Here is a 21,364-nt window from a genome sequence, read left to right as displayed (position 1 = left end):
CGGAGATCCGGGGGATCTCTGGGGAAATGGAAAGACGGACTCACTAGCAGAGGCGAACGCGTAGGCCCGGGGGTCCCGCAGGCGCCTCGCACCGCCCACTTCCAGCCTCGCTCCGCCCCCTCCACCTCGTCCCTCCCTCTCTCCCTCCTCCCGAGGTCTCCTCCTCCCGACTCTCACGGCGCCGCTAAGTTTCTTCGCTCGGGACCGCGCACTGGGCGCGGGCTGGACGCAAGCTGTGTGCCAGTTGACCCGTCCTCGCTCACAGATCCCGGGCCCTCCAAGTCCATGCTGTGCGGCAGCTGGAGAAGATGCCGTCGCTCTCCCGAGGAGCCCAGGGTGTCCGCCCAGGTCTCAGCTCCCCTCGCGCTCCCGCCTTCGCCCGCGTCACCGGACAGCGGCACCAAGAGGCCTGGGCTCCGGGCACTGAAGAAGATGGGTCAGTGACACGCAAGGATGGGTCCGGGTGGGCACGAACTGTCACCAGGGACAACCTGGAAGGAGCGGGTGAATAGGCCAACGGGCTTCCCGAGGGTGCGTGGCGCTGGGGAGGATCTGACCAAGAGCATCAATACTGTTCCAGATGGGGCTCACATCTGGGGGTCACCAGATTCCCAGGCTGTGCCAGAAGGCTTGGATGTTCAGTCTCACCAGGAGGCTCCCGCCGGGCGGTACTGGAGTGAGAATTTGGGCTAGAGGCATTGATAGGGTCGCAGGAACTGGAGAAAGGAGGGAGAGATAAAAGCTTGGAGTTAGGTTGGGGTTGTAGCTCAAATAGAGTACTTCGCTTAGCTGTAGATCTCTAGTGTCACATTCCTAGCATCTCATCAACTTGCTGTTGGTTAAACTCCCAGCATTGGAGAGGTGGAAGTTCAAGGTCGTTCTCCCCTACAGGGTAGGTTAGTTAATTCACATATCCCAACTTGGGATATGAGAGCGCTGTCTCAAAAAATTCATTAAAAATTTGGGGTGTGCTCACCTCCCTCCCTAGTGGGCATCTCAAAGCACCTGCTGCTCTTGGCCCTAAGGAGCTGCTTACAGAAGGCCTCTGGAAGACTCTAGACTCCCAAAAGCCAGCCCTGTAGCTTTCAGGACCTCTCTGCCAGAGCAGCCACAAAGCCCTGGCATGGCCGGGGGAGTGGTCTGAGAATGCCCAGGTTCCTGCTCCAGAAGTGAGTAAAGTCGCTGGTTCTCAAGAAGCCCTGGAGTCAGCCCAGGGCTGTGGTGGTTTGTAGGTGTGTCACTCACCTTCCTGAGGTAGGTGGCCTAGTCCCCATTTCACAGAGGAGGAAACTGACTCAGATGTCAAAGGATTTCGTCTAGGTCACTCAGACTACCATCACAACTGGTGTGCTCAGAGTCTGGGCAAAATAGAACTTGCGGGGTTTGAAGAAGGGACAGAAGTGAAAGCCCTTTATAAACTGTAAAGTGCTGAAAACCAAAGTACTTTGTTGGGACTGCCAACCTCCACACTGGATTCAGGGGTTCCAAATGCCAGCCTTGGCTCCCCTCCACAGCTGCCCCCTCTTCCTCATTCCACCTGAACGAGTCGGATGCCGCTCTGTGCCTAAGGCAGATCTTTGTGCCCCGCCCTCCATGCAGCATTCATAAGATCAATATTTAGAGACCCAACAACAGACAAAGTAGACACAGTCCTGCCCTCAGAAAGCTAAATGACAAAGTAAAGGAGTCAGAAGATGGGCCTTGAGGAAGGGGAGGGGAAGCAGATTGTGATGCTAGGGGAAACAGAGGGGAAACACTGGACCCCAGAACTTAAAGGATGCTCATGTGGATAGGAGAGAGTCAGAAGGACCCCTGGGGTCCCTCTCTGTAGTGTGATAGGCTTTGTTTGCATGGCAGGAAGGGTCCCAGAAAGGCCCCTGGCAGGAAATGTAACTGAGTCAAAGGAGTGGATGGACGGACAGTGGGGTGATCAAGATGGGGGAGAAAGGAGGGCTGGTTGAAAGGAGGCAGAGGAGTAGCTTGGAAAGAGGTGTTGGGGCTCGGGCAGGAAAGGGAGGAGGATCCAGAGCCACCAAGAGGAGACGGGGATGGCTCCCTGACATGAAATCAGGAGTCTCTGGGAAGAGGCGGCACTATTCTGTGGCCTCCTGGTTTGTGGAGAGGAGTTGGCCGAGTGAGGCAACCTGCCGCTGAGGAAGGACAGGGCTCTCAGGAGAAGCAGCCTGAGCCAGTGGCCCCCTAGGAGTTATGGATGTTGCTGGAGACAGAGACAAAGTTCCCACACACCAGCTATCCTGTCCTCCTGTGCCCATTTGCTGAACCCCGTCAGTGGCCATGGTGCTAGGCCAGGGGCTGAGGCGGCAAAGCAGGGTGGCAGAGGCTTGCCCTAGAGGCCCGTAGTGTACAAGAAGGAGATTTGTAGGCACATAATTACAGGAGAGCCCAGTCTGGCACGTGTCAGCTGAGCATGGCTCTGGGTAGTTCATCGTGGAACTATGTATGTATCAGAACATCTTCTGTGCCCTTCCTACCACTGGCTGGTTCTGTCCTGTTGAGTGATTGCTGAGTGACCATAGAGATAGGAATTCCAGTGTGTAGGGAATGCCACCTCCCCCAAGCAATGCTGATCTCCATGCTGAGCCCTTGGATAAAGGCAGCAACAAGCTCAGTGGGCCTATGGCCCAGCCCCGTGACCCCCAAATGGCTAAAGCCCAGGCCTGTCACCAAGGTACCTTCCTTTCCCGTCTGCTCCTCCCAAGATGACCCTCATCATCCCCTATCAGGCTGAGAGAAAACAGCTCTTATTTCAGGTCAAGGAACTGGAACAGGGAGTATCTCAAAGGGGCCTGCGGGAGGAAAAGGCCCATGAAGCCACAGTCGGGGGAATGAGGCCAAGGGCAAGGGAGGAGAGTGATTGAGTGGGGGCCATTGGCAGTGCGGGGCTGTGCCTGAACATGACTGCCCACTGAGCTTGCTTCAGACTTCATCCTGCTTATTTCTGTCATTCCTGGAGCATGTGTCCTCCTTAGTGACAGAGAGACGGGAGATGGCAGGGTAAAACCCCCGCCAGGCAGCCATTAAGAAACCCTGGCTGCTTGCCACCCACAGTCAGGGTTCCAAGGACACACTTTATTAGCATAGTTAATGAGCGCTGACACCTTCATACCATCGGGCCGCGTGTACCATCTCATTTAGCACTCACAGTCATGTGAGAGAGACCGTATCCTGAGCCTCAGTTTACCAGGAGGTAACAGGCCCAGAGAGGGATCAAGGCTAGAAGGTGACCCATGCCTAGAATCCCAGCTCTGGAGAGATGGAGAGGCCAGCCTGGCATACATATTGAGTTCCAGACCAGAAAAGGCTATGCACCGAGGCTTTGTCTCAAAAGCTAAAAGTGGCGGAGAGATTCAAATCCACGCCGTATGGTCCAGAGTCTAGGCTCTAAACACAGAAGTGAAAGAGATGTTCATCTGAGAGGGAATGCTGTTCCTCAGAGATGGCCTCCCAGGGCTGCCAATGAAATTCAGAATGCTAGATTGTTTTGGTTTGGGATTTTTTTTTTAATGGTTTTTTTTTGTTTTGTTTTGTTTTTTGTTTTTCGAGACAGGGTTTCTCTGTAGCTTTGGGGCCAATCCTGTAACTAGCTCTTGTAGACCAGGTTGGCCTCGAACTCACAAAGATCCTCCTGCCTCTGCCTCCTGAGTGCTGGGATTAAAGGCATGCACCACCACTGCCTGGCTTTTTTTTTTTTTTTTTTTTTTTGAAACAGGGTTTCTTTGTATAGTCTTGGCTGTCCTGGAGCTCGCTTCATAGACCAGGATGGCCTCGAACTCACAGAGATCCTCCTGTCTCTGCCTCCCGAGTGTTGGTAGAGTAGAGGTATGTGCCACCACCAGTGCTTGGCAGGATGCTTGATTTGAATGTTGGGTGGACAAAGAATAATTTCGGACATACATATGTATATGCTACCTCTAGAAAGTGTGTGTAAGTTGTAAACCCGTGGTTATTTGTAACTGTTTTTGGTCTGGTACTGGGGATGGAACCCAGGGTCTTGAGCATGCTGGATCAGCACTGAGCAGCATCCCCAGCCCCATGGGCCATGCTTACACTAAGACGGTATCTGTTGTTATCTTAAATTCACCTGTAAAGGATCCCCTCCATTTTTGTGTTGTTTTGTTTTATTTTTCCCCAGCAATTGCTTTCTCTGCAGCCTGTCTGTGCCTGTGAGCTCAGGCTCCGCCCAGACCCCTAATCCTCTCAGTGAACCGGGGCTGAGTAGGCACAAGCTTGTACTCATCCTCCCTGCTCGCCTCATTCCAACAAGCTCTCCAGGGTGAGGGGCTTTCCCTATGGCCTGTCCAGGATGTTCCCTGCAGGGTGAGTTGGGCTGGTCCGAAGTGGAGATGGCAGGAAGGGGACTTCAAGGGACCTTAGACCTAGCAGGAGCCTGGATTGGGTGGTGGAGAGGGCAGGGCAACCTTGTAGCCTCCCCCTCCCCCCCATCATCATCCCTTGACCCTGTTCCTGCCTTGTTCTGGCCCAGCCAAGCCCAGAAGGCGCCACACCCTCAACTCCCTGGCCTACAGGCCTCTGGGGGAAGCCCTGCCTACACTTCCTGCTTTTCTTGATTTTTTCCAGGAATGCTATAGAGAGCACTCCCTCCCTCTGGACTCCGAGTGATGGTCAGCTAGAACCAGGGGAACATCCCTGGTACCTGAGACAGTGGGGCTGGCCAAGGGCCTAGGGCAGGAAGGTCACTGGAAACATGGCTGTTGCATTGTGTGTCTTTCCCAGCACTTCATGGACCCAGCTATTAGGAAATGCTGAAATGCTGCTGCCTCCCACTCCCCTCACACACACTTTGGCAGGAGCAGTTGACTGCCCTGTTCCTGCATGTCTCACATTCCTGACGGAGCCCTGTGTGTATTTCCTGACTGACAGGGCAGTAGTACACACACACACACACACACACACACACAGCCCGTTTTCTTCCCCAGGCTGACACACACAGCCTATTTTCTTCCTCAGACATTCTCTCTCTCTCTCTCTCTCTCTCTCTCTCTCTCTCTTCCTCCCTCCCTCCCTCCCTCCCTCTCCCTCTCTCTCTCTCTCTCTCTTCCTCCCTCCCTCCCTCTCCCTCTCTCTCTCTCTCTCTCTCTCTCTCTCTCTCTCTCACACACACACACACACACACACACACTGCCTGTTTTCTTCCCCAGGCTGACACACACAGCCTATTTTCTTCCTCAGACATTCTCTCTCTCTCTCTCTCTCTCCCTCCCTCTCTCTCTCTCTCTCTCTCTCTCTCTCTCTCTCTCTCTCACACACACACACACACACACACACACACTGCCTGTTTTCTTCCCCCGGCTGACCCACTTTCCTCCCACCCCACCACGGGTCTAGACGAACGCACAAGCACACATCCTCCCCCACTGTATTCACACCCTACTCTGCACACACCCCTCTGTTAAATGCTCAGAACCTTACAGCCCTTCTTCACCAGCCTACCCCGGCCTCTGCCCATTACCCAGCCCCTGCCTTGGGCGTCCACACTGTCTTGACCATGTATAGTCAGCCTCCTCTGAGCTTCGGTGGCCCCTCTGTGATAGGGTCTGGAGCCCTTTCTAGCTGGTGGGAGACTGGACTGCCTCCCACCACAGCTTCCCAGACAGAACTGCACAAGCCCCACCCCCACCCCCAAAGGCCCTGGTCCAGGTGTATGCCTAGGTGTGCACGTGTGTCCTTTCCTCACCCCTGTGTCTGGGTGGACCCTTTGGAACCCAGTTGAGCAGCAGCTCAGGGACAGTGTCTGCATCCCAGATGGCGACACTGCACCGGGCCAGAGGCAACTCAGTCCTGGCTTGGAGAGGGACAAAGATGGACGCCACTGGCCCAAGGAGGGTAGATCCTCTTCCCCCTGGGCACCCACTCACTCCCACAGAGCCGGGTTTCAGTTCCCTCATCTTCTGAACAGCCGGGGTCCCCCAGCTCCGCTCTTGGCTGGCCACTGTGTGACTCGGCTTTGAGGTGATGATGCACATTTGGGATAATTCGGCCGGGTATATGGGCTTCGGGGGAGGGGAGATTACAGTAATTTTTGGTATTTTATTCAAATTGAATAATCAGGACCCAGTCAAGTAGCGGATATCTATAATCCCAACACTGGAGAGCTGAGGCAGGAGAACTGTGAGTTGAGGCTAGCCTGTGACTAGACAGATCTTATTTCAAAAACCTGTGATTGCGTGTGTTGTTCTAGGCTCGGGACTCTAAGTGCCTGAAGCCCTGGGCTTGAAGAAAGGGAGAGACAGAGGCAGAACCTAGCTGGAGGGGCATGCCTATAATTTCAAGCCGCGAGGGGCTGTGGCAAGAGTTCAGGGCCAACCTGGGCTACGAAGTGAAGGACATTTCTCAAAACAACACAACAAAGCCAAACCAAAAAGCGACACTCGAGGCCTATATCAATATATAATATAATCCTAGCACTTTGGAGGCAGAGGCAGGAGAATCAGGAGTTGAAGGTTATCCTTGGCAATGTGGCAAGTTTGAGGCCAACTTCTAAGTGCTTGGCCCCTGGCATTTCTGCCCCCTTGCTGTGCAGCTGCCATCCTTACCTGTTCAAGGCTTTCGTTAGCCCCACAAACACACCATGTAACCCTTAGGCAGCAACTCCCTATTTCTCCCCCGACCGTGACCGGCTTTCTGTGAGGTTGTCTATTCTGTTTGTCTTGAAGGAGTTCATTCGTAAAATCTGTGTCACTCAGAGATTTGATTTCTTCCATTTATGGTTCAAGGCTCATGGTATGGCATGTGTCAGGGGTAGCAGATGTCACTCTTATTGTTGCTGTTGTTATTTTTATTACTGTTATTATTACTATTAATTATTTTAGAGATAGTCTTGCTATTTAGCCCAGGTTATCCCATGCTTCCTCACCCTGAAGGAAGCTTTCCCTTGTATCTGTTCCATGTTTGGCTTCTCCATTCATCTCTGATGAACTCTTGGCTTCTACCCTCATTTTTTCCTGTTGTGATTTCCTGACGGTTGCCCCTCCCACACAGTTGAGGGAGGCTGTGGCCCTAGCCCCGGGTCAGGTAGAAAACCCACAGACACGGTAGGATGTGGGAGGCCTGTGCACCTGTTCAGAACTTGTCACGAATGAGACATCTGTGGGGTTGGGCCTGGTTGTATTTACATGTTTCCAGGTGGCTGGGTGGAGAGCCAGCAATCACTGTCCTAGGTCTGGGCCTCCTGCTGGCCTTGCCCTTACCTTTGTTGACCTTGCTGATACCTCAAGACCTTCTCTCCCTCTCTGCTCATGGCTTAGGAGTATCTACCTGGGACCAGCTTGGTTATGAACCCTCCCTCTGTATTCTGTTTGACCTTCCTTCCTTCCCTCCCTCCCTCCTTTCCTCCCTCCCTTCCTTCCTTCCTTCCTTCCCTCCTTCCTTCCTTCCTTCCTTCCTTCCCTCCTGCCTTCCTTTCTTTCTTTCTTTCGGTTGGGAGAGGTTCTTTTTGGGTAAGACCGTAGTCTGTAGCCTAGGCTGGCCTCAAACTTGGCACTTCTCTCAAAAGCTGAGGTTTGGTTGGCTTTGGTTGGCTTTTCTATGGGTGTGTGGTTGAGGGGTAAGTGTGGTCAGAGGCCAAAGACACTTGAGTAGGTAGCCTACCGTGTTACCCCTCCCAACAGACTCTCGAGAGTGGGGAGGGGTCTGTCATCGTGGAAACCTGCTCCAGAAGGGGCCCTGGGGCTTTCAGACTGCCAGTCTCAATTTTAATGGCCTGTTTGCAGAAGGCTGGGGACAAAGCAGAGCCACTGTGACTCACCTCCATTTCCGGGCTTAGTCACTCACCAGCCCCCTTCCCGACTGCACAGGCTTGGCATCAGAGGACTGGCCCAGCTAGGGGAGGTGACCTCAGCTGAGGAACCTTTCCAGGCTGAGGGGGTGAAGGAAGGGTGAGCCCAGCTAGCTTTGGTCCCAGGCCTGGTGGCACCACTGGTCCCCTGCATGCCCCACCCTCCTCTTTTTGTCTCTCTGAATCAGATAATTCAGAGTGCCTGGAATATGATAGGGGGCAGGGGACGGGGGTGAGCCTGGGGATCACTTGACCTAGCGGGGCGCCAGTCCCTGTCCTGACCAGAGGCACGGAGAAGGATTGTGACTAAAGGTCTTAGTCCTGAGAGGCCCCTGGGAACCCTAAGGAGGGCAGGTTACCCCTCCTGCCCCTGAGAACCTGAATTTCAGTCACGATCACCTTCAAGCTGTAAGGTAAATTCAGGGGCTCAGTCAACAAAGTGCTTGTCTTGCAAGTGAGAGGGCTGAGTTCCATCCCCGAAACCCACATAAAAAAGAAGAAGTGGTTGCACACACCTATAATCCCAGCACTGAGGAGGCAGAGCCAGGACTGTTTGGGGCTGGGTGCTTAGTTTATGCACACACACTTGCACACACGTAAGCACTTTTGCACGTGTGATCATGCCCTCTGCCAGAAAGCCGTAAAGTACAGTTTTAAAATACAGATGTCCAAGTGCCAGCCCACGCCTATTGAGTGGGCATCTCTGGCCCCAGGAGAATCCGATACACAGCTAGGGCTGAGAACCCAGACCCCAAGGCGTCGGTGGCTCTGAAGTCAGGAAAGATAGGGCAGGGCTGCGTAGAATTCAAAGCACTTAGCCTGCCCTTCTGCTCGGGCTGCAGAGTCTGTCTGTAAATAATAGTTGGGGCCAGGCTCTGGGAGATAAGAGTTCATTCTGCCCTGGGGCCTATTAAAGACTCCTGAGAGAGATTCAGTACAGCATTTTGTTGGTGCTGGTGGTAGTGTGGTGTGGTGTGTGTGTGTACACAAATGTGTGCGCCTGTGTGTGTGCTCACACACACATGCACACACAGAAAGGCCGGAGGAGAGGATTGTGTGTACTCTATCTTCTTGAGACAGGTTGTCTCTCAGAACCGGGAGCCTGGCTGGTGGCCAACAAACCAGAGCCCTCTTTCTCCCTCCGCCTCCCACGGCACTGAGATTACAGGCTGAGATTACGTGGGTTCTGGCAATTCGAACTCAGTTCCTTGTGCTCAAGCGGCAAGTGCTCTTTCAGCTGAGCCGTGTCCTAGCCCTTGCTGGCTTTTTGTTTGTTTGTTTAGAAAACTCACATTCCTCCTGCCTTGACATCCCAAGTGTTGTGATTTTGGGGATTTGGGGTTCACAGGTTTGGGACACACCCTTTTTATTTTTTGCTTCTTTGACTCTTCTTCCTCCTCTCCTTTGAAAAACAAGCAAACAAAACAAAGCAGGGTCTCACTATGTAGGTACCAATGATGTGGAATTTGACCAGACCAGGTCTCAGACTCAGAGATCTGCCTGCTTCTGGCTCCTGAATGCTGAGATTGTTTTTAAGATTTATTTTATTTATTAATTATGTGTATATGTGTGACTGTCTGTACACGACATGAGAGCCTCAACCCTTTGGAGCTGGTTTTATGAGCTAGAGCTGCCCTAGGTGGGTGCTGGAACCCAGCGTGGGTCTTCTGGGAAACCGGCAGTGCTCTTCATCGCTGAGCCCTCGCTCCAGCTCCTTGCATTTATTTTTAAAACCGAGTCTCCTTCTGTAGCTTAGGCCGGCCTAGAACTCGCTCTGTAACCCAAGCAGGCCTTGAACTAAGAGCAATCTTCTTGCCTTGGCCTCCTGAATGCTAAGAGATTACAGGTGTGAGCCACCACGTTCAACTTTTTAAAAAGAAGAAAGTGCCTTTTGGTGTTCAGGGAGGGAGAACCCGCCAATGTGAAGGCAAGTCAGGAAGGCTTCCTGGAGGAGGTGGTGGCTGAGCTTGTCTTTGAACTCAGCTAGAAGAGGAAGAGAAGCAGGAAAGGACCCTCACTACAAAGTCGGTGGGGGTGGTGCGGAGCAGGCAGACTCAGGTCAGAGTTGGGCAAGCAGGAGCCTTGGAGTAAGAGATAAGGTTTGGGTGCCCTAGCTTACACTTGTGATAACAGCACTCCAGCGGCTGACGCAGGAGGATTGATATAATTTGAGGCCATCGTGGACTACCAAATGAAGTTCCAGGCAGCCTGGACTGCAGAGTAGACCCTGTCTCAAAGAAAATAGAATTGGGGTGGGGGAGGGGGGAGATGTTGCAGCCAGAAAGATGGCTAGGCGATTAAGAGCGCAGACTGCTTTTCCTCCAGTTCAGTTCCTGGTGGCTGGGCATAGTGACTGACAGCCGTCCTCCAGCTCCCGGGAAACCAGTTTCCTCTTCTGGGTCCCCCCAGCACTTGTTACTCACATGTGCACAAACACACAAACAAAATAGAGCCACGTATGATGGCACACACTTTTAATCCCAGCACTTGGGAGGCAGAGGCAGGTGGATCTCTGTGGGTTCAAGGACAGACTGGTCTACAGAGAGAGTTCCAGGACAGGCAATGCTATACAGAGAAACTCTGTCTCAAAAAACAAAAAAACAAACAACAACAACAAAAAAAGGAAGACAGGAAAAAGGAAGAAGGAGGGAGACTTACTGTTGCTTGCCTCACAGAGGTTTTTGGTTTTTTGCTTTTTCAATTTGACTTAGTTGCCAACATTAAAAAATGTGGTCGCTTCCCATCCAGACACAAATTCCTGGCCTCTGGAAACTCTGGCTGTCCCCTCCAGCTGAAGGGCGAGGCTCTCCAAAGAGTCTGGTTCCCTCTTCTGCTGTCCCAGCTGGTGACCCTTTGTTGTCTGACCTTTTGGGATGTTTCAGCGCAGGCTCCAGGCTTTGAGCTGGCTTGGGCTGAACCCTTCAGGGCAGGTGTGGGCAGGCTATAGTAACTGGGGAGTGTAGGATTGTGCAGCGGGCTGGCATTTATGTAGTCTCCATTTATCTGCAGGAGAACAAAGGCTTAGAGCAGTTTCAGGTGAGTAACTGGGAGGTGACAGGTAGGAACTTTGTTCCACAGTGCCTTGGATGTAAATTCCGTCACCTCTTTCCTCCCACTACCGGGGTGCTTGGGGAAGCAGGAAGAGAAAGATGGACCCTGCAAAAGGGCCCCGAAGTGCAGTGGCCCAAGAGACTGGAGATCAGCCCCACGGGACTTCTGGAGTCCTTGGCCTGATGCTCTGGAGGCAGAGTGCCCCACCCCCTCCAGTCACTTTTGGAAGGTGGAGGCGAGGAGCTTGGGTTGCAGCTAGATTTAGGTTAGATTAGATAATAGTGGGACAACGACGACGACTTCCTGATGGCTGGAAGTTTCACATCAAGGAAGAGGTTGTTGGTGGCCAAATCTGAGAGAGAGAGAGAGAGAGAGAGAGAGAGAGAGAGAGAGAGAGAGACTGACGCAGAAGACATGACTGGAGTCCCTCAGGTCCTCTACTTCCACCCTGTGGGTGGGTCTCAGGAATAGAACTCGGGATGCCAGGCTTACAGGGCAAACATCTTTACACACTGAGACATCTCACCGGCCCTTGAGCTTTTGGTGGAGGTGGCTGGAAGAGAGGGTAATCTTAAGTGAGACCCGAGTCCCAGGCACTGTACTTGGGAACTGCGGAAACCACAGTAGCAGGAACCTCTTACTGGCCAGCCTGGAAGGGGTGTTTGGGGCTGCAAAGCTTCAAGCAAGTGACCGTGGTGATGTGGCTTGTTACAATGAGAGGGTGCAGAGGCCTGGCTGTGGCTAAGCTCGCATAAGGCCTCCCATTTCCCCCATCCTCCACCAGCTGGGGGACAGTGCAAGGGACTGCTGGACAGGGATGCTCCCTTGCAGGGCCAGACCCAACAACCCCATGTCCCTGCAGGCCTGACGGAGGATGAGGATATTCAAGCCATGCTGCGGGGTTCCCGGCTCCTCAAAATCCGCTCACGCACGTGGCACAAGGAGCGACTGTACCGGCTGCAGGAGGACGGCCTGAGCGTGTGGTTCCAGCGGCGCATCCCGCACGCCCCCTCGCAGCACATCTGTGAGTGGGTTGGGGTGGCGCGGGGCAGGGGTGTGGGGACAGCAGCGGGCGCCGTGGCCGCTATCTGACCCTGCCTCTATCATAGTCTTCGTGCAGCACATCGAGGCGGTCCGGGAGGGCCATCAGTCGGAGGGCTTGCGGCGCTTCGGGGGTGCCTATGCGCCTGCGCGCTGCCTCACCATCGTCTTCAAGGGCCGCCGCAAGAACCTGGACCTGGCGGCGCCCACTGCGGAGGAGGCGCAGCGCTGGGTGCGAGGCCTGGCCAAGCTGCGGGAGCGCCTGGATGCCATGAGCCAGCGGGAGCGGCTAGACCAATATCCTGCCGGGCTGGGAGGGAGGACCTGTCCTAAGAGAGTTTCTGACCTAAGGAGCTTAGGCTGAGACAGTTCCTGGTGCTCTGAAATGGGGATGGAGGCTCACCCTGCCTGGCCTGAGCCCTTAGTGGAGAAAAGCACTATTCCCACTCCTGGGAGGAAATAGGAAGGACCTCCTAATTTGGGGAACTGGGCCCTGTGACGATGTGGCCCTTGTGCCCTTGGAACATGCCCCCCCCCCCCCCCAGACATCCCCGGGGCCAAGACGGAAGTACAGTCTCTAATACTGGAGACCCCGAGCCAGGTCCTGACAACCTATTAGTGCTGGCCAGGGGGCCCACTTTATCGTTGGTATTTCCTGAGCACACACACCTGGATATGGTCCTATCTACACCGGGCCGACTCCGACCAGGACAGTAAAATGAGCTTCAAGGAGATCAAGAGCCTGCTGAGGATGGTCAACGTGGACATGAACGACATGTATGCCTACCGCCTCTTCAAGGTGAATTCAGGCGCGTCCCCCACACTCCCTTTCCCATCCCAGCATCTGGAACATTAGCTCTATCCAGGATTTTTGTTTTGTTTTGTTTTATTTTGTTTTTAAGACAGGATCTCACTATATAGCCCAAGCAAGCTTTGAACTTGTGATCCTCCGGTCTCAGTTTCTGGAATAGCTGGGATTTCTGATAAACAACATCAGCTACCTTTTTTGTAGGGAACCATCTCTCCATACAGAAAGGCAACACTGCCAGCCCATGGTGGTGCACGCCTTTAATCCCAGCACTTGGGAGGCAGAAACAGGTGGATCTAGGACAGGCTCCATAGCTATTGAGTTCTAGGACAGGCTCCATAGCTATTGAGAAACCCTGTCTCAAAAAAGAACAACAAGCCGGGCGGTGGTGGCGCACGCCTTTAATCCCAGCACTTGGGAGGCAGAGGCAGGCGGATCTCTGTGAGTTCGAGGCCAGCCTGGTCTACAGAGCTAGTTCCAGGACAGGCTCCAAAACCACAGAGAAACCCTGTCTCGAAAAACCAAAAAAAAAAAAAAAAAAAAAAAAAAAGAACAAAGCAACACCTGAGCCTAGTTAATTGGGCTTTTCCGGCTAGGTGAGGTGGTGCGCACCTTTAATCCTAGTATTCTGGAGGCAAAAAACCTTGCCCATTCCCTGGAGCCAGAGAACCAGAACTTTATGTGACTCCTCTAGGCGGAGCTCAGAGGTAGGCTGAGCTGCAGGGTACCACTTGTCCATGTGACTGTGTGCTTGCACGTGGGAGCACAGGCAGACACACTCGAGTGCACAATGTATACAAGTCTCCTCCCCTCCACCTCTTGTGCCTGTGTGGGAGCTCTGGGGTGCACATTGATTGGGTGGTTGGCAGAGATGTGTGTGGATGCTGAGTGTGACCAGCCTGTGCCCTGCAAAGACAAAGGAGCCCAGATGCCCGTGTACTTCTGCTCACTGAGTAGGTGTCTTATGAGGACAGTAAGTACATGGGGAGGTGGACTGTGCACCCCAAGTCCTGATCTTGATCCTTGGGGTAGGCCATGGTGCAAATGGACAGGTGTGAACCCTGAGACTCTATATTCCTGAAGTTCACTCAGGGCTGTGGCCTAAGGAACTGGAGTCTCGGGAAATAGTGGTTGCTGCTTTTCCAGCCGTTACGATCACGGAGCGTGTCACTAATTATGACACGTTCCCCAGGGTGTCCCCTCCTCTGAGCCCCACCTCCCTATTCCCCAGGAGTGTGACCACTCCAACAACGAGCGTCTGGAGGGGGCCGAGATCGAGGCATTCCTACGGAGGCTGCTGAAACGGCCTGAACTGGAGGAGATCTTCCACCGATACTCGGGTGAGGACCGTGTGCTGAGTGCCTCTGAGCTGCTGGAGTTCCTGGAAGACCAGGGCGAGGATGGTGCCACCCTGGCCTGTGCCCGGAAACTTATCCAGACCTATGAGCTCAACGAGACAGGTAGGTTAGCACAGCCTTGATCCCAAGCAGCTCCGGATTTCTGCCCAGCAGGTTCTGCCGTAACTGCCTGTCCCCTCAGGTCCCCTCGCCACTTCCAGGCTCTACATCTCTACCTGTAAAATGGCACCGTAGTATGTCTGCCCCTCAGGGTTCTGTAGAGGATTAGATGGTGCATACAGTCAATCAGCAGCCACGGGGGCTACTAGAACCTGGACTTGTAACCCCACTCCCGATAGCCCTACCTCCTCCTCCTCTTCCCTATAGCCAAGCAGCATGAGCTCCTGACGCTGGATGGCTTCATCATGTATCTGCTGTCGCCTGAGGGGGCTGCCCTGAACATGGCCCACACGTGTGTGTTCCAGGACATGAGCCAGCCCCTAGCCCACTACTTCATCTCCTCCTCTCACAACACCTACCTGACCGACTCTCAGATTGGAGGGCCCAGCAGCACCGAGGCCTACATTAGGTACGTCGGTGAGGATGAGAGCAGGGGGCTCTTTGCTCTGCACTCCCTGGCTAGGCCTGCGGCACACCCACACTTTGCCCGTCCATCTGTCAACTGTAGGGCCTTTGCCCAGGGATGCCGCTGTGTGGAACTTGACTGCTGGGAGGGCCCAGGAGGGGAACCCATCATCTATCATGGCCACACGCTCACCACCAAGATCCTCTTTCGAGATGTGATCCAAGTCGTGCACGACCATGCTTTCAAGGTAAGCCCCTGGGACCTCATGCCCAGCCCCGGATCGGATCACTTCCTAGCAATCTCTTATCCCTCCCAGAGCCAATGCCCTTCCCAGAGCATCATTCATTCACCAAGTGCTGTGGGAATAGGAGGCCCAGAGAGTAAAGTAAAACCGAATTTCTCTCTCCTCCCATTCCTGCGGCTAACAAATGTTCCGGCATCACCAAGTTTCCGGAAGAAAACCTTGGGGCTTAGGGGAGGCCAACTGAGTTGTGACTTCTGTGAGTGCAGCTCAAGTCCAGCAATGGCACCTGCATACGCTTTGCAGCCATCAGGGTACACAACCTCACCGATGACAGCATCTGCAGCGTCACTGACATGGCCAACCTAAACCCCAGTGAGCATTTATAAACAAGCCATTGGTGAAGCTGTCCTCAGTCCCCCAACAGTCCACCCTTTCCCAGAGACCCCCAAACCTGACCTCTAGCATTTTCACACATACCTTGGTGCCAGAATGTCTCGTGTCCTACAGACGTGGTCCGTCCCTACTTGTCTTGAAAGAGACACACTGTGTGTAGGACAGGGACCGGCACAGGGTGATGCTGAGCCGTTGCCTGTCTTCTCCTTCCTCCACCTCCCAACAGTTGTCCCCATATCCTGTTATCCTATCACTTGAGAACCACTGTGGGCTGGAACAGCAGGCTGTCATGGCCCGCCACCTTCGAAACATCCTGGGAGACATGCTGGTGACACAGGCCTTGGACTCCCACAACCCCGAGGAGCTGCCGTCTCCTGAGGTGATGCTCCCAGACCCGCAGCTTGGGAGGTGGGTTGGTCTGACTGTGACCCACCCCTGTCACTCATGTCCTCCCACTGGCTCGGGACCCCTCACCTCTTTCTGCCAGAACCTTTTCCTGCTCAGCTAAGCTCACATCCCCCACCCAACTGTTTTTTGGGATGCTGTCTAGTTCCTCATCCCTTGACTGGCCCCAGCCCATCCACTTACTGGACCTTCTGTGTCTTGCTCTGCCCACCTGGCCTGTGTCCCTTCTTGCAGGGACCTGTAGGCCCAACCTCTTTCACCTCCATGGCCTGAGTTGACATTCTTTCCCCCGAGATCTCCCTTCCCAGACATTTGCTCTTGCCAGACGCCACCGCTTAGGACTGCAGATAAGTAGGGCTAACACTGTGAGGCTCAGCAATCCAGCAGTTACTCTGTCCATTTACATGAGGCCTTGGTACTGGAAAGAAGGGGGGGCACTTGCTTCTCACATCAATTCTACTCTGTTTCATTAGCAGTAACCATCTTCCAGTTTTTTGTTTGTTCGTTTGTTTTGTTTTTCGAAACAGGGTTTCTCTGTAGCTTTGGAGCCTGTCCTGGAACTCGCTCTGTAGGCCAAGCTGGCCTCAAACTCACAGAGATCCACCTGTCCCTGCCTCCAGAGTACTGGGATTAAAGGCATGCACCACCACTGCCTGGCTCTTCCAGTGTTTGTGTGTGTGAATTTTTCCATATATACACACCTACGTTCACAAAGATTTTCTCATTTATTTGTTTGGTTGTTTTACTGTTGCCATTATTTTGTGACAGGGTCTCATATAACCCAGGTTGGCCTCCAACTCTTAATGTAGCCAAGGATGGTCTTGAACTTCTGATCCTCTTGCTTCCGTCTCAGAGCTGGGATTACAGGAGTGTTTATATAGTGCCTAGGTAGAGGCCAGGACTTTGTGCATGATAGGCAAAACTCTAACAACTGATCTATATTCCCAGCCATGACTGGCTATTCTTTGGCCCAAGCTGGCCATGAACTTGACATCAGCAGGTTGGCGGGCACCTGTCTTTACTGAGACAGAAGAATCAAGAGATAAAGGCTAGAAACATAAGGAATAGTGGCATATGCCTATAATCCTAGCACAGAGGAGGCGAAGGCAGGAGGATCAGAAATTCAAAGTTATCTTTCTAATATTGCACTTGAGGCCAGCCTAGGCTATGTAAGACTGCTTCAAAAACAAACGAAAAACTTACACAAAAGGGTCGTGTGGTTATATATGTACCGCAGTCATTCCTTCCAGGAAAGGTCTTTCTGAACCGGGTGGTGGTGGCACATGCCTTTAATCCCAGCACTCGAGAGGCAGAGGCAAGCAGATCCCTGCGAGTTCGGGGCCAGCCTGGGCTACAGAGCAGGTTCCAGGATAGCCAGGGCTACACAGAGAAACCCTGTCTTAAAAGAAAAAGCAACAAAACAAAGAGAAAGATCTTTCTGGAAGGGAGCTCCTTCCCTTTAGATCCCAAGCTGCCTTTGAGCAGTGTAAGGGCTGCTATGTGGCATTCTGACAAATGGCTCCCTTTTCGCCACCCTCCATCAGTGGCCTTGTGGTGGGATCACGTTTTCCTGTTAGGAACACTCTCCCGTCTCTCTCCTGCCCCTTTGTCTACCAGCCACTCTCATGGTGGTGGCTTCACTTGTCTGCCTTGGCCTTTACAGCAGCTGAAGGGCCGGGTCTTGGTGAAAGGGAAGAAGCTGCCAGCTCGGCAGGAAGATGGCCGGGTGTTGTCAGACAGGGAGGATGAGGATGAGGAGGAAGAGGAGTCAGAAGAGGCTTTGGAGGCCGCAGAGCAGAGCAGGCGGGTGAGTGCTTCCCCTGGGCTGGGGGTGGGGAAGGCTGGGAAAGCAGGTGAGAGCAGGAGCCTTGAGTGGGTGCTCTCCACTGTGGCTGCTTTCCCAGGCCAAGCCCATCTCCCCGGAGCTCTCAGCACTGGCTGTGTATTGCTGTGCCGCCCGCCTGCGGACCCTGGACCCACGGCCTGGCCCACCTCAACCCTGCAACATTGGCTCCCTCAGCGAGCGCAAAGCCAGGAAGTTCACCCGGGAGGCAGGTAGGAACCAGAGAGTGGGTATCTGGGAACAGGAAGGAATGGAACCCTGAGGGCTTGGGGACTGGATGGGGATCCTGAGGTTGTTCTGAAGATTGAGGGGGCTCTAAGGGGACCTAAGGACATCAGGGGGACCAGGAAAGATTCTGCTAGGAGAATGATGGCCTAGCTCCATGCTGAGGGTGGGTGGAGAAGCCACAGATGGGAGAGGCTTGAGGCGGCTGTCTTCACCACACTCATCACCTAGTGGTGGTCAGAGCATTGACTAACCAGTCCGGCTAGTGGCAGGGCTGGCATAGCCCGGAGGTCTGAGTCCCAGGAGGCTTCCTGAAGTATGCCATGCCTGAGAAGACGTCACTGTAGAGGAAGGAGGAAGCAGAAGGGGAAAAGGTCTCTAATTAGGAAGAACAGGTTACACAAAGGCCCAGAGGCTTCACAACCATGGCAAGAGTTCCAGGAACCCAAGGCACAGCTGGGGGCATGGGCAGGATGAGTGACAAGGACTGGCAGCCTAGGGCCAGGTGTTTGGTGTAGGGAGTCAAGAGTGTGGCCATGGGTGATGCAGATGTCAAACTGTGTGGTTGCCAGGTGTCCCAGCCTCTCTCTGGTCCTCAGCAACCTCTTCTGTGCCTTTTCACCCTAGGTCAGAAGAGAGGGAGGAGCTGAGGTGAAGGTGGGGGATGGGTGGGTAGACAGACCCTGGAACTGGGCCAGGGACAGAAGCCTGGGTCCTATCATGATCCTGGCCCCAACTCTGCCCTAGGGAACAGCTTTGTCAGGCTCAACACTCAGCAACTGACCAGAGTGTACCCGATGGGGCTGCGGATGAACTCAGCCAACTATAACCCCCAAGAGATGTGGAACTCGGGCTGTCAGTTGGGTGAGTGGGGCTATAAACAGGGAATTCTGGGCGGGGATGGGCACTTCAGCAGTGGGTAGTCACAGAGCTTTCTAGAAGGCAGTAAATGCATTGGTGTTTAAAGGGCTCTGAAATGTAGGTTTGTTGAGACAGGATCTCACTATACAGCTCTGACTGGCCTCAAATCTGCCTGCCTCGGCCTCCCCAGGGCTGGGGTTAACGGTGTGCACCACGCTCGGCAACTTACATTTTTCTTTCCTTTGTGTGTGTGTGTGACTGTCCTGGAGCTCACTCTGGCCCTGCCTCCTGAATGATGAGATCAGAAGCATGTGCCACGATGCCTGGCCAAGAGTTACACTTCTGTGTGAGGCACACGCCTCACCTGTAATCTGCAATCCTGGTACTTGGGAGGGAGGGAGAGGAGGGGCAGTAGTTCATGGTCATCTTTGGCCCGTGGCTACTTCATGTGTCTGTCTGCAGCCAGCCTGGGTTACATGAGTTTCAAAATACATAAAACAAAGTTACTTATTTTCGTATGTTCCCAAGTGTGCACGCATGCGTGTGTATGTAGGCTATGGGTCAGCATTGGCTATTTTACTGCTCTCCACCTTTTTTTACATCTTTACGAGGGTAGAAATAAAGACATGAGCCGGCCGTGGTGGCGCATGCCTTAATCCCAGCATTCAGATAGCTGAGACAAGAAAATTATGAATTCAAGGCCAGCTTTGTTACAGAGGTAGTTTAGGCCAACCTGGGTTATAAGGTTGTAAGACTGTATTTTTAAAAAAACCAAACTAGCAAGAAAGGAATTTAAAACCTTTATTTCCACGTGCCCTTAACACACACACATATTTATTTGACAGTTCTGCTAAGTCAATACTGATAAAGATGAGTTCTAGGGGGCACTGAGCTCTGCCCAAGAAGATCATGTTTTTTCTGGAAGTATGTGTTCTGTTTTCAGACCTTGGCTCTGACAGCAGGGGCCTTTGCTAGCACACCCCACCTCAACCCCACCTTGGAGAAGGTGAACGCATGGTTGGGACAGAAAGTTAGTGATTAGAGGGTTGGACACTGGGCCCTCTGTCCAGCCTGCTCGTTCTCGAATCCGCCCTGAGGAGAGAGAGCCGCCCAGAGTCCTCTGTTCAACCATGTCGTCTGCTCCACAGTGGCTCTGAACTTCCAGACTCCAGGCTACGAGATGGACCTCAACACAGGGCGCTTCCTCATAAACGGGCAGTGTGGCTATGTCCTGAAGCCTGCACACCTGAGGCAGTGCGACACCACCTTTGACCCGGAGTGCCCTGGACCCCCTAGAACTACTCTGACAGTCCAGGTCAGCAGCCTGGTCCACGCCTCCACCTCAGGTTAAGGCTAGCTCTGGGGAGGCACCGGTCTGAGGGGAAGAAAGACAAGGGAGGTCAGGAATGGGCCTGGCATGAGGCAGCCCACATGTCTGCGTTTGTACAGGAGAGACAGTGTGTGAGGACACAGAGCTTAGAGTTCTGGAGGAGCAAGGGTGGGTATGGCCCCAGGAGGGCCCGGCAGAACCTGCCCTCTCCCCCTCCTATAGGTGCTAACAGCACAACAGCTGCCCAAGCTGAATGCAGAGAAGCCCAGCTCCATCGTGGATCCTCTGGTGCGCGTGGAGATCCACGGGGTGCCCGCCGACTGTGCCCACAAGGAGACTGACTACGTGCTCAACAATGGTGAGCGAGGGGCTGGTGGGAGGGCAGGGCAGGCTCTGGGGCCAGTGAACCCCAACTACCACACCTGTCCCCTAGGCTTCAACCCCTGCTGGGAGCAGACTCTGCAGTTCCAACTCCGGGTCCCAGAGCTGGTGCTGGTGCGGTTTGTGGTGGAGGACTATGACGCCACCTCCCCCAATGATTTTGTGGGTCAGTTCACACTGCCCCTCAACAGCCTGAAGCAAGGTAGGTGGTGGGCGTGAGGAAGGAATGAGAGGGCGGGGCTCTAGCTTCTGATTCGCGGCTGCCTTCCTCACAGGGTACCGCCACATCCACCTGCTCTCCAAGGATGGCGCCTCGCTGTCCCCAGCCACGCTCTTTGTCCACATCTGCATTCAGAACTCTCGAGGGCCTCCCTGACGGGATCAGTGGATGCTGGCATCATGGCACAGAGCCCTCTGTGGAGCAAGGGACCATGGGAGTCCGGGCCCTCACATGCCACCTGTCCCGGTGTCCAGGTGCTGAGCACACCTGGATGCTGAGAGCTGCTGTTGGGTCCTCAGTGAGAGACAGGACCATGATTGGCATCTTGTCCAGTGGCCTACTGGGCTTCAGGAGCCTCCAACCCTGGGACCTTCAGGTGTTACGGCCAAGTCGAGGAGCAGGACACCTGGCCCTCTCCCCCAGCAAGGCCATCCCGTCATCAGGCAGGGAGCGGGTGAACCCTGGGGAAAACCTGGCAGTATCTTTGTAACTTGCGTCACAGAAGAGCCCTGGAGAGGGCAGAAGAGAAACTGTTTTTAAAAATAATAGAAAAGGGGCAGGCGGTGGTGGCGCACGCCTTTAATCCCAGCACTTGGGAGGCAGAGGCAGGCGGATCTCTGTGAGTTCGAGGTCAGCCTAGTGTACAGAGTTCCAGGACAGGCTCCAAAACGACAGACAAACCCTGTCTTCAACCCACGCCCCTTCCCCCAAAACAAAAACAAACAATAAAGAAAAAGTGAACCTTCTCACTGTATTCCCCAGGCCATGGGGAGAGGGACAGGCTGGAGTGAGAGCTGCTGGGGCCTCTTCTCCAGTGCGATCT

The 21,364-nt window shown here is 53.8% G+C and overlaps 1 protein-coding gene across 3 annotated transcripts; it reads left to right on the top strand.

Annotated features, from left to right (window-relative positions):
* Window positions 1–163: 163 nt before the first annotated feature.
* On the top strand, window positions 164–21,203 carry Plcd3 (phospholipase C delta 3). 3 transcript variants are annotated; one of them, XM_041635826.1, is made up of 15 exons: window positions 165–436; window positions 11,730–11,891; window positions 11,977–12,205; window positions 12,578–12,707; window positions 13,948–14,176; window positions 14,441–14,642; window positions 14,742–14,886; window positions 15,503–15,655; window positions 17,345–17,488; window positions 17,586–17,736; window positions 18,497–18,613; window positions 19,759–19,925; window positions 20,163–20,298; window positions 20,374–20,487; window positions 20,597–21,203. In XM_041635826.1, exons 1-15 carry the CDS (start codon window positions 286–288, stop codon window positions 20,695–20,697), a joined length of 2,331 nt encoding a protein of 776 aa, XP_041491760.1. In that variant the 5' UTR covers window positions 165–285; the 3' UTR covers window positions 20,698–21,203. The 3 variants fall into 3 exon arrangements, with proteins under 3 accessions (XP_041491761.1, XP_041491760.1, XP_041491759.1); XM_041635825.1 differs by having other exon boundaries at window positions 166–436; window positions 20,374–20,523; XM_041635827.1 differs by lacking the exons at window positions 19,759–19,925; window positions 20,597–21,203 and having other exon boundaries at window positions 164–436; window positions 20,374–20,516.
* The last annotated feature ends 161 nt before the right edge of the window (window positions 21,204–21,364 follow it).

The sequence above is a fragment of the Microtus oregoni genome, unplaced genomic scaffold, assembly GCF_018167655.1.
Source record: "Microtus oregoni isolate MIOR12 unplaced genomic scaffold, Mior012 000048F_ref0000485, whole genome shotgun sequence".
Taxonomy (NCBI): Eukaryota; Metazoa; Chordata; class Mammalia; order Rodentia; family Cricetidae; genus Microtus; species Microtus oregoni.
This window is presented reverse-complemented; position numbering and strand designations above follow the sequence as displayed.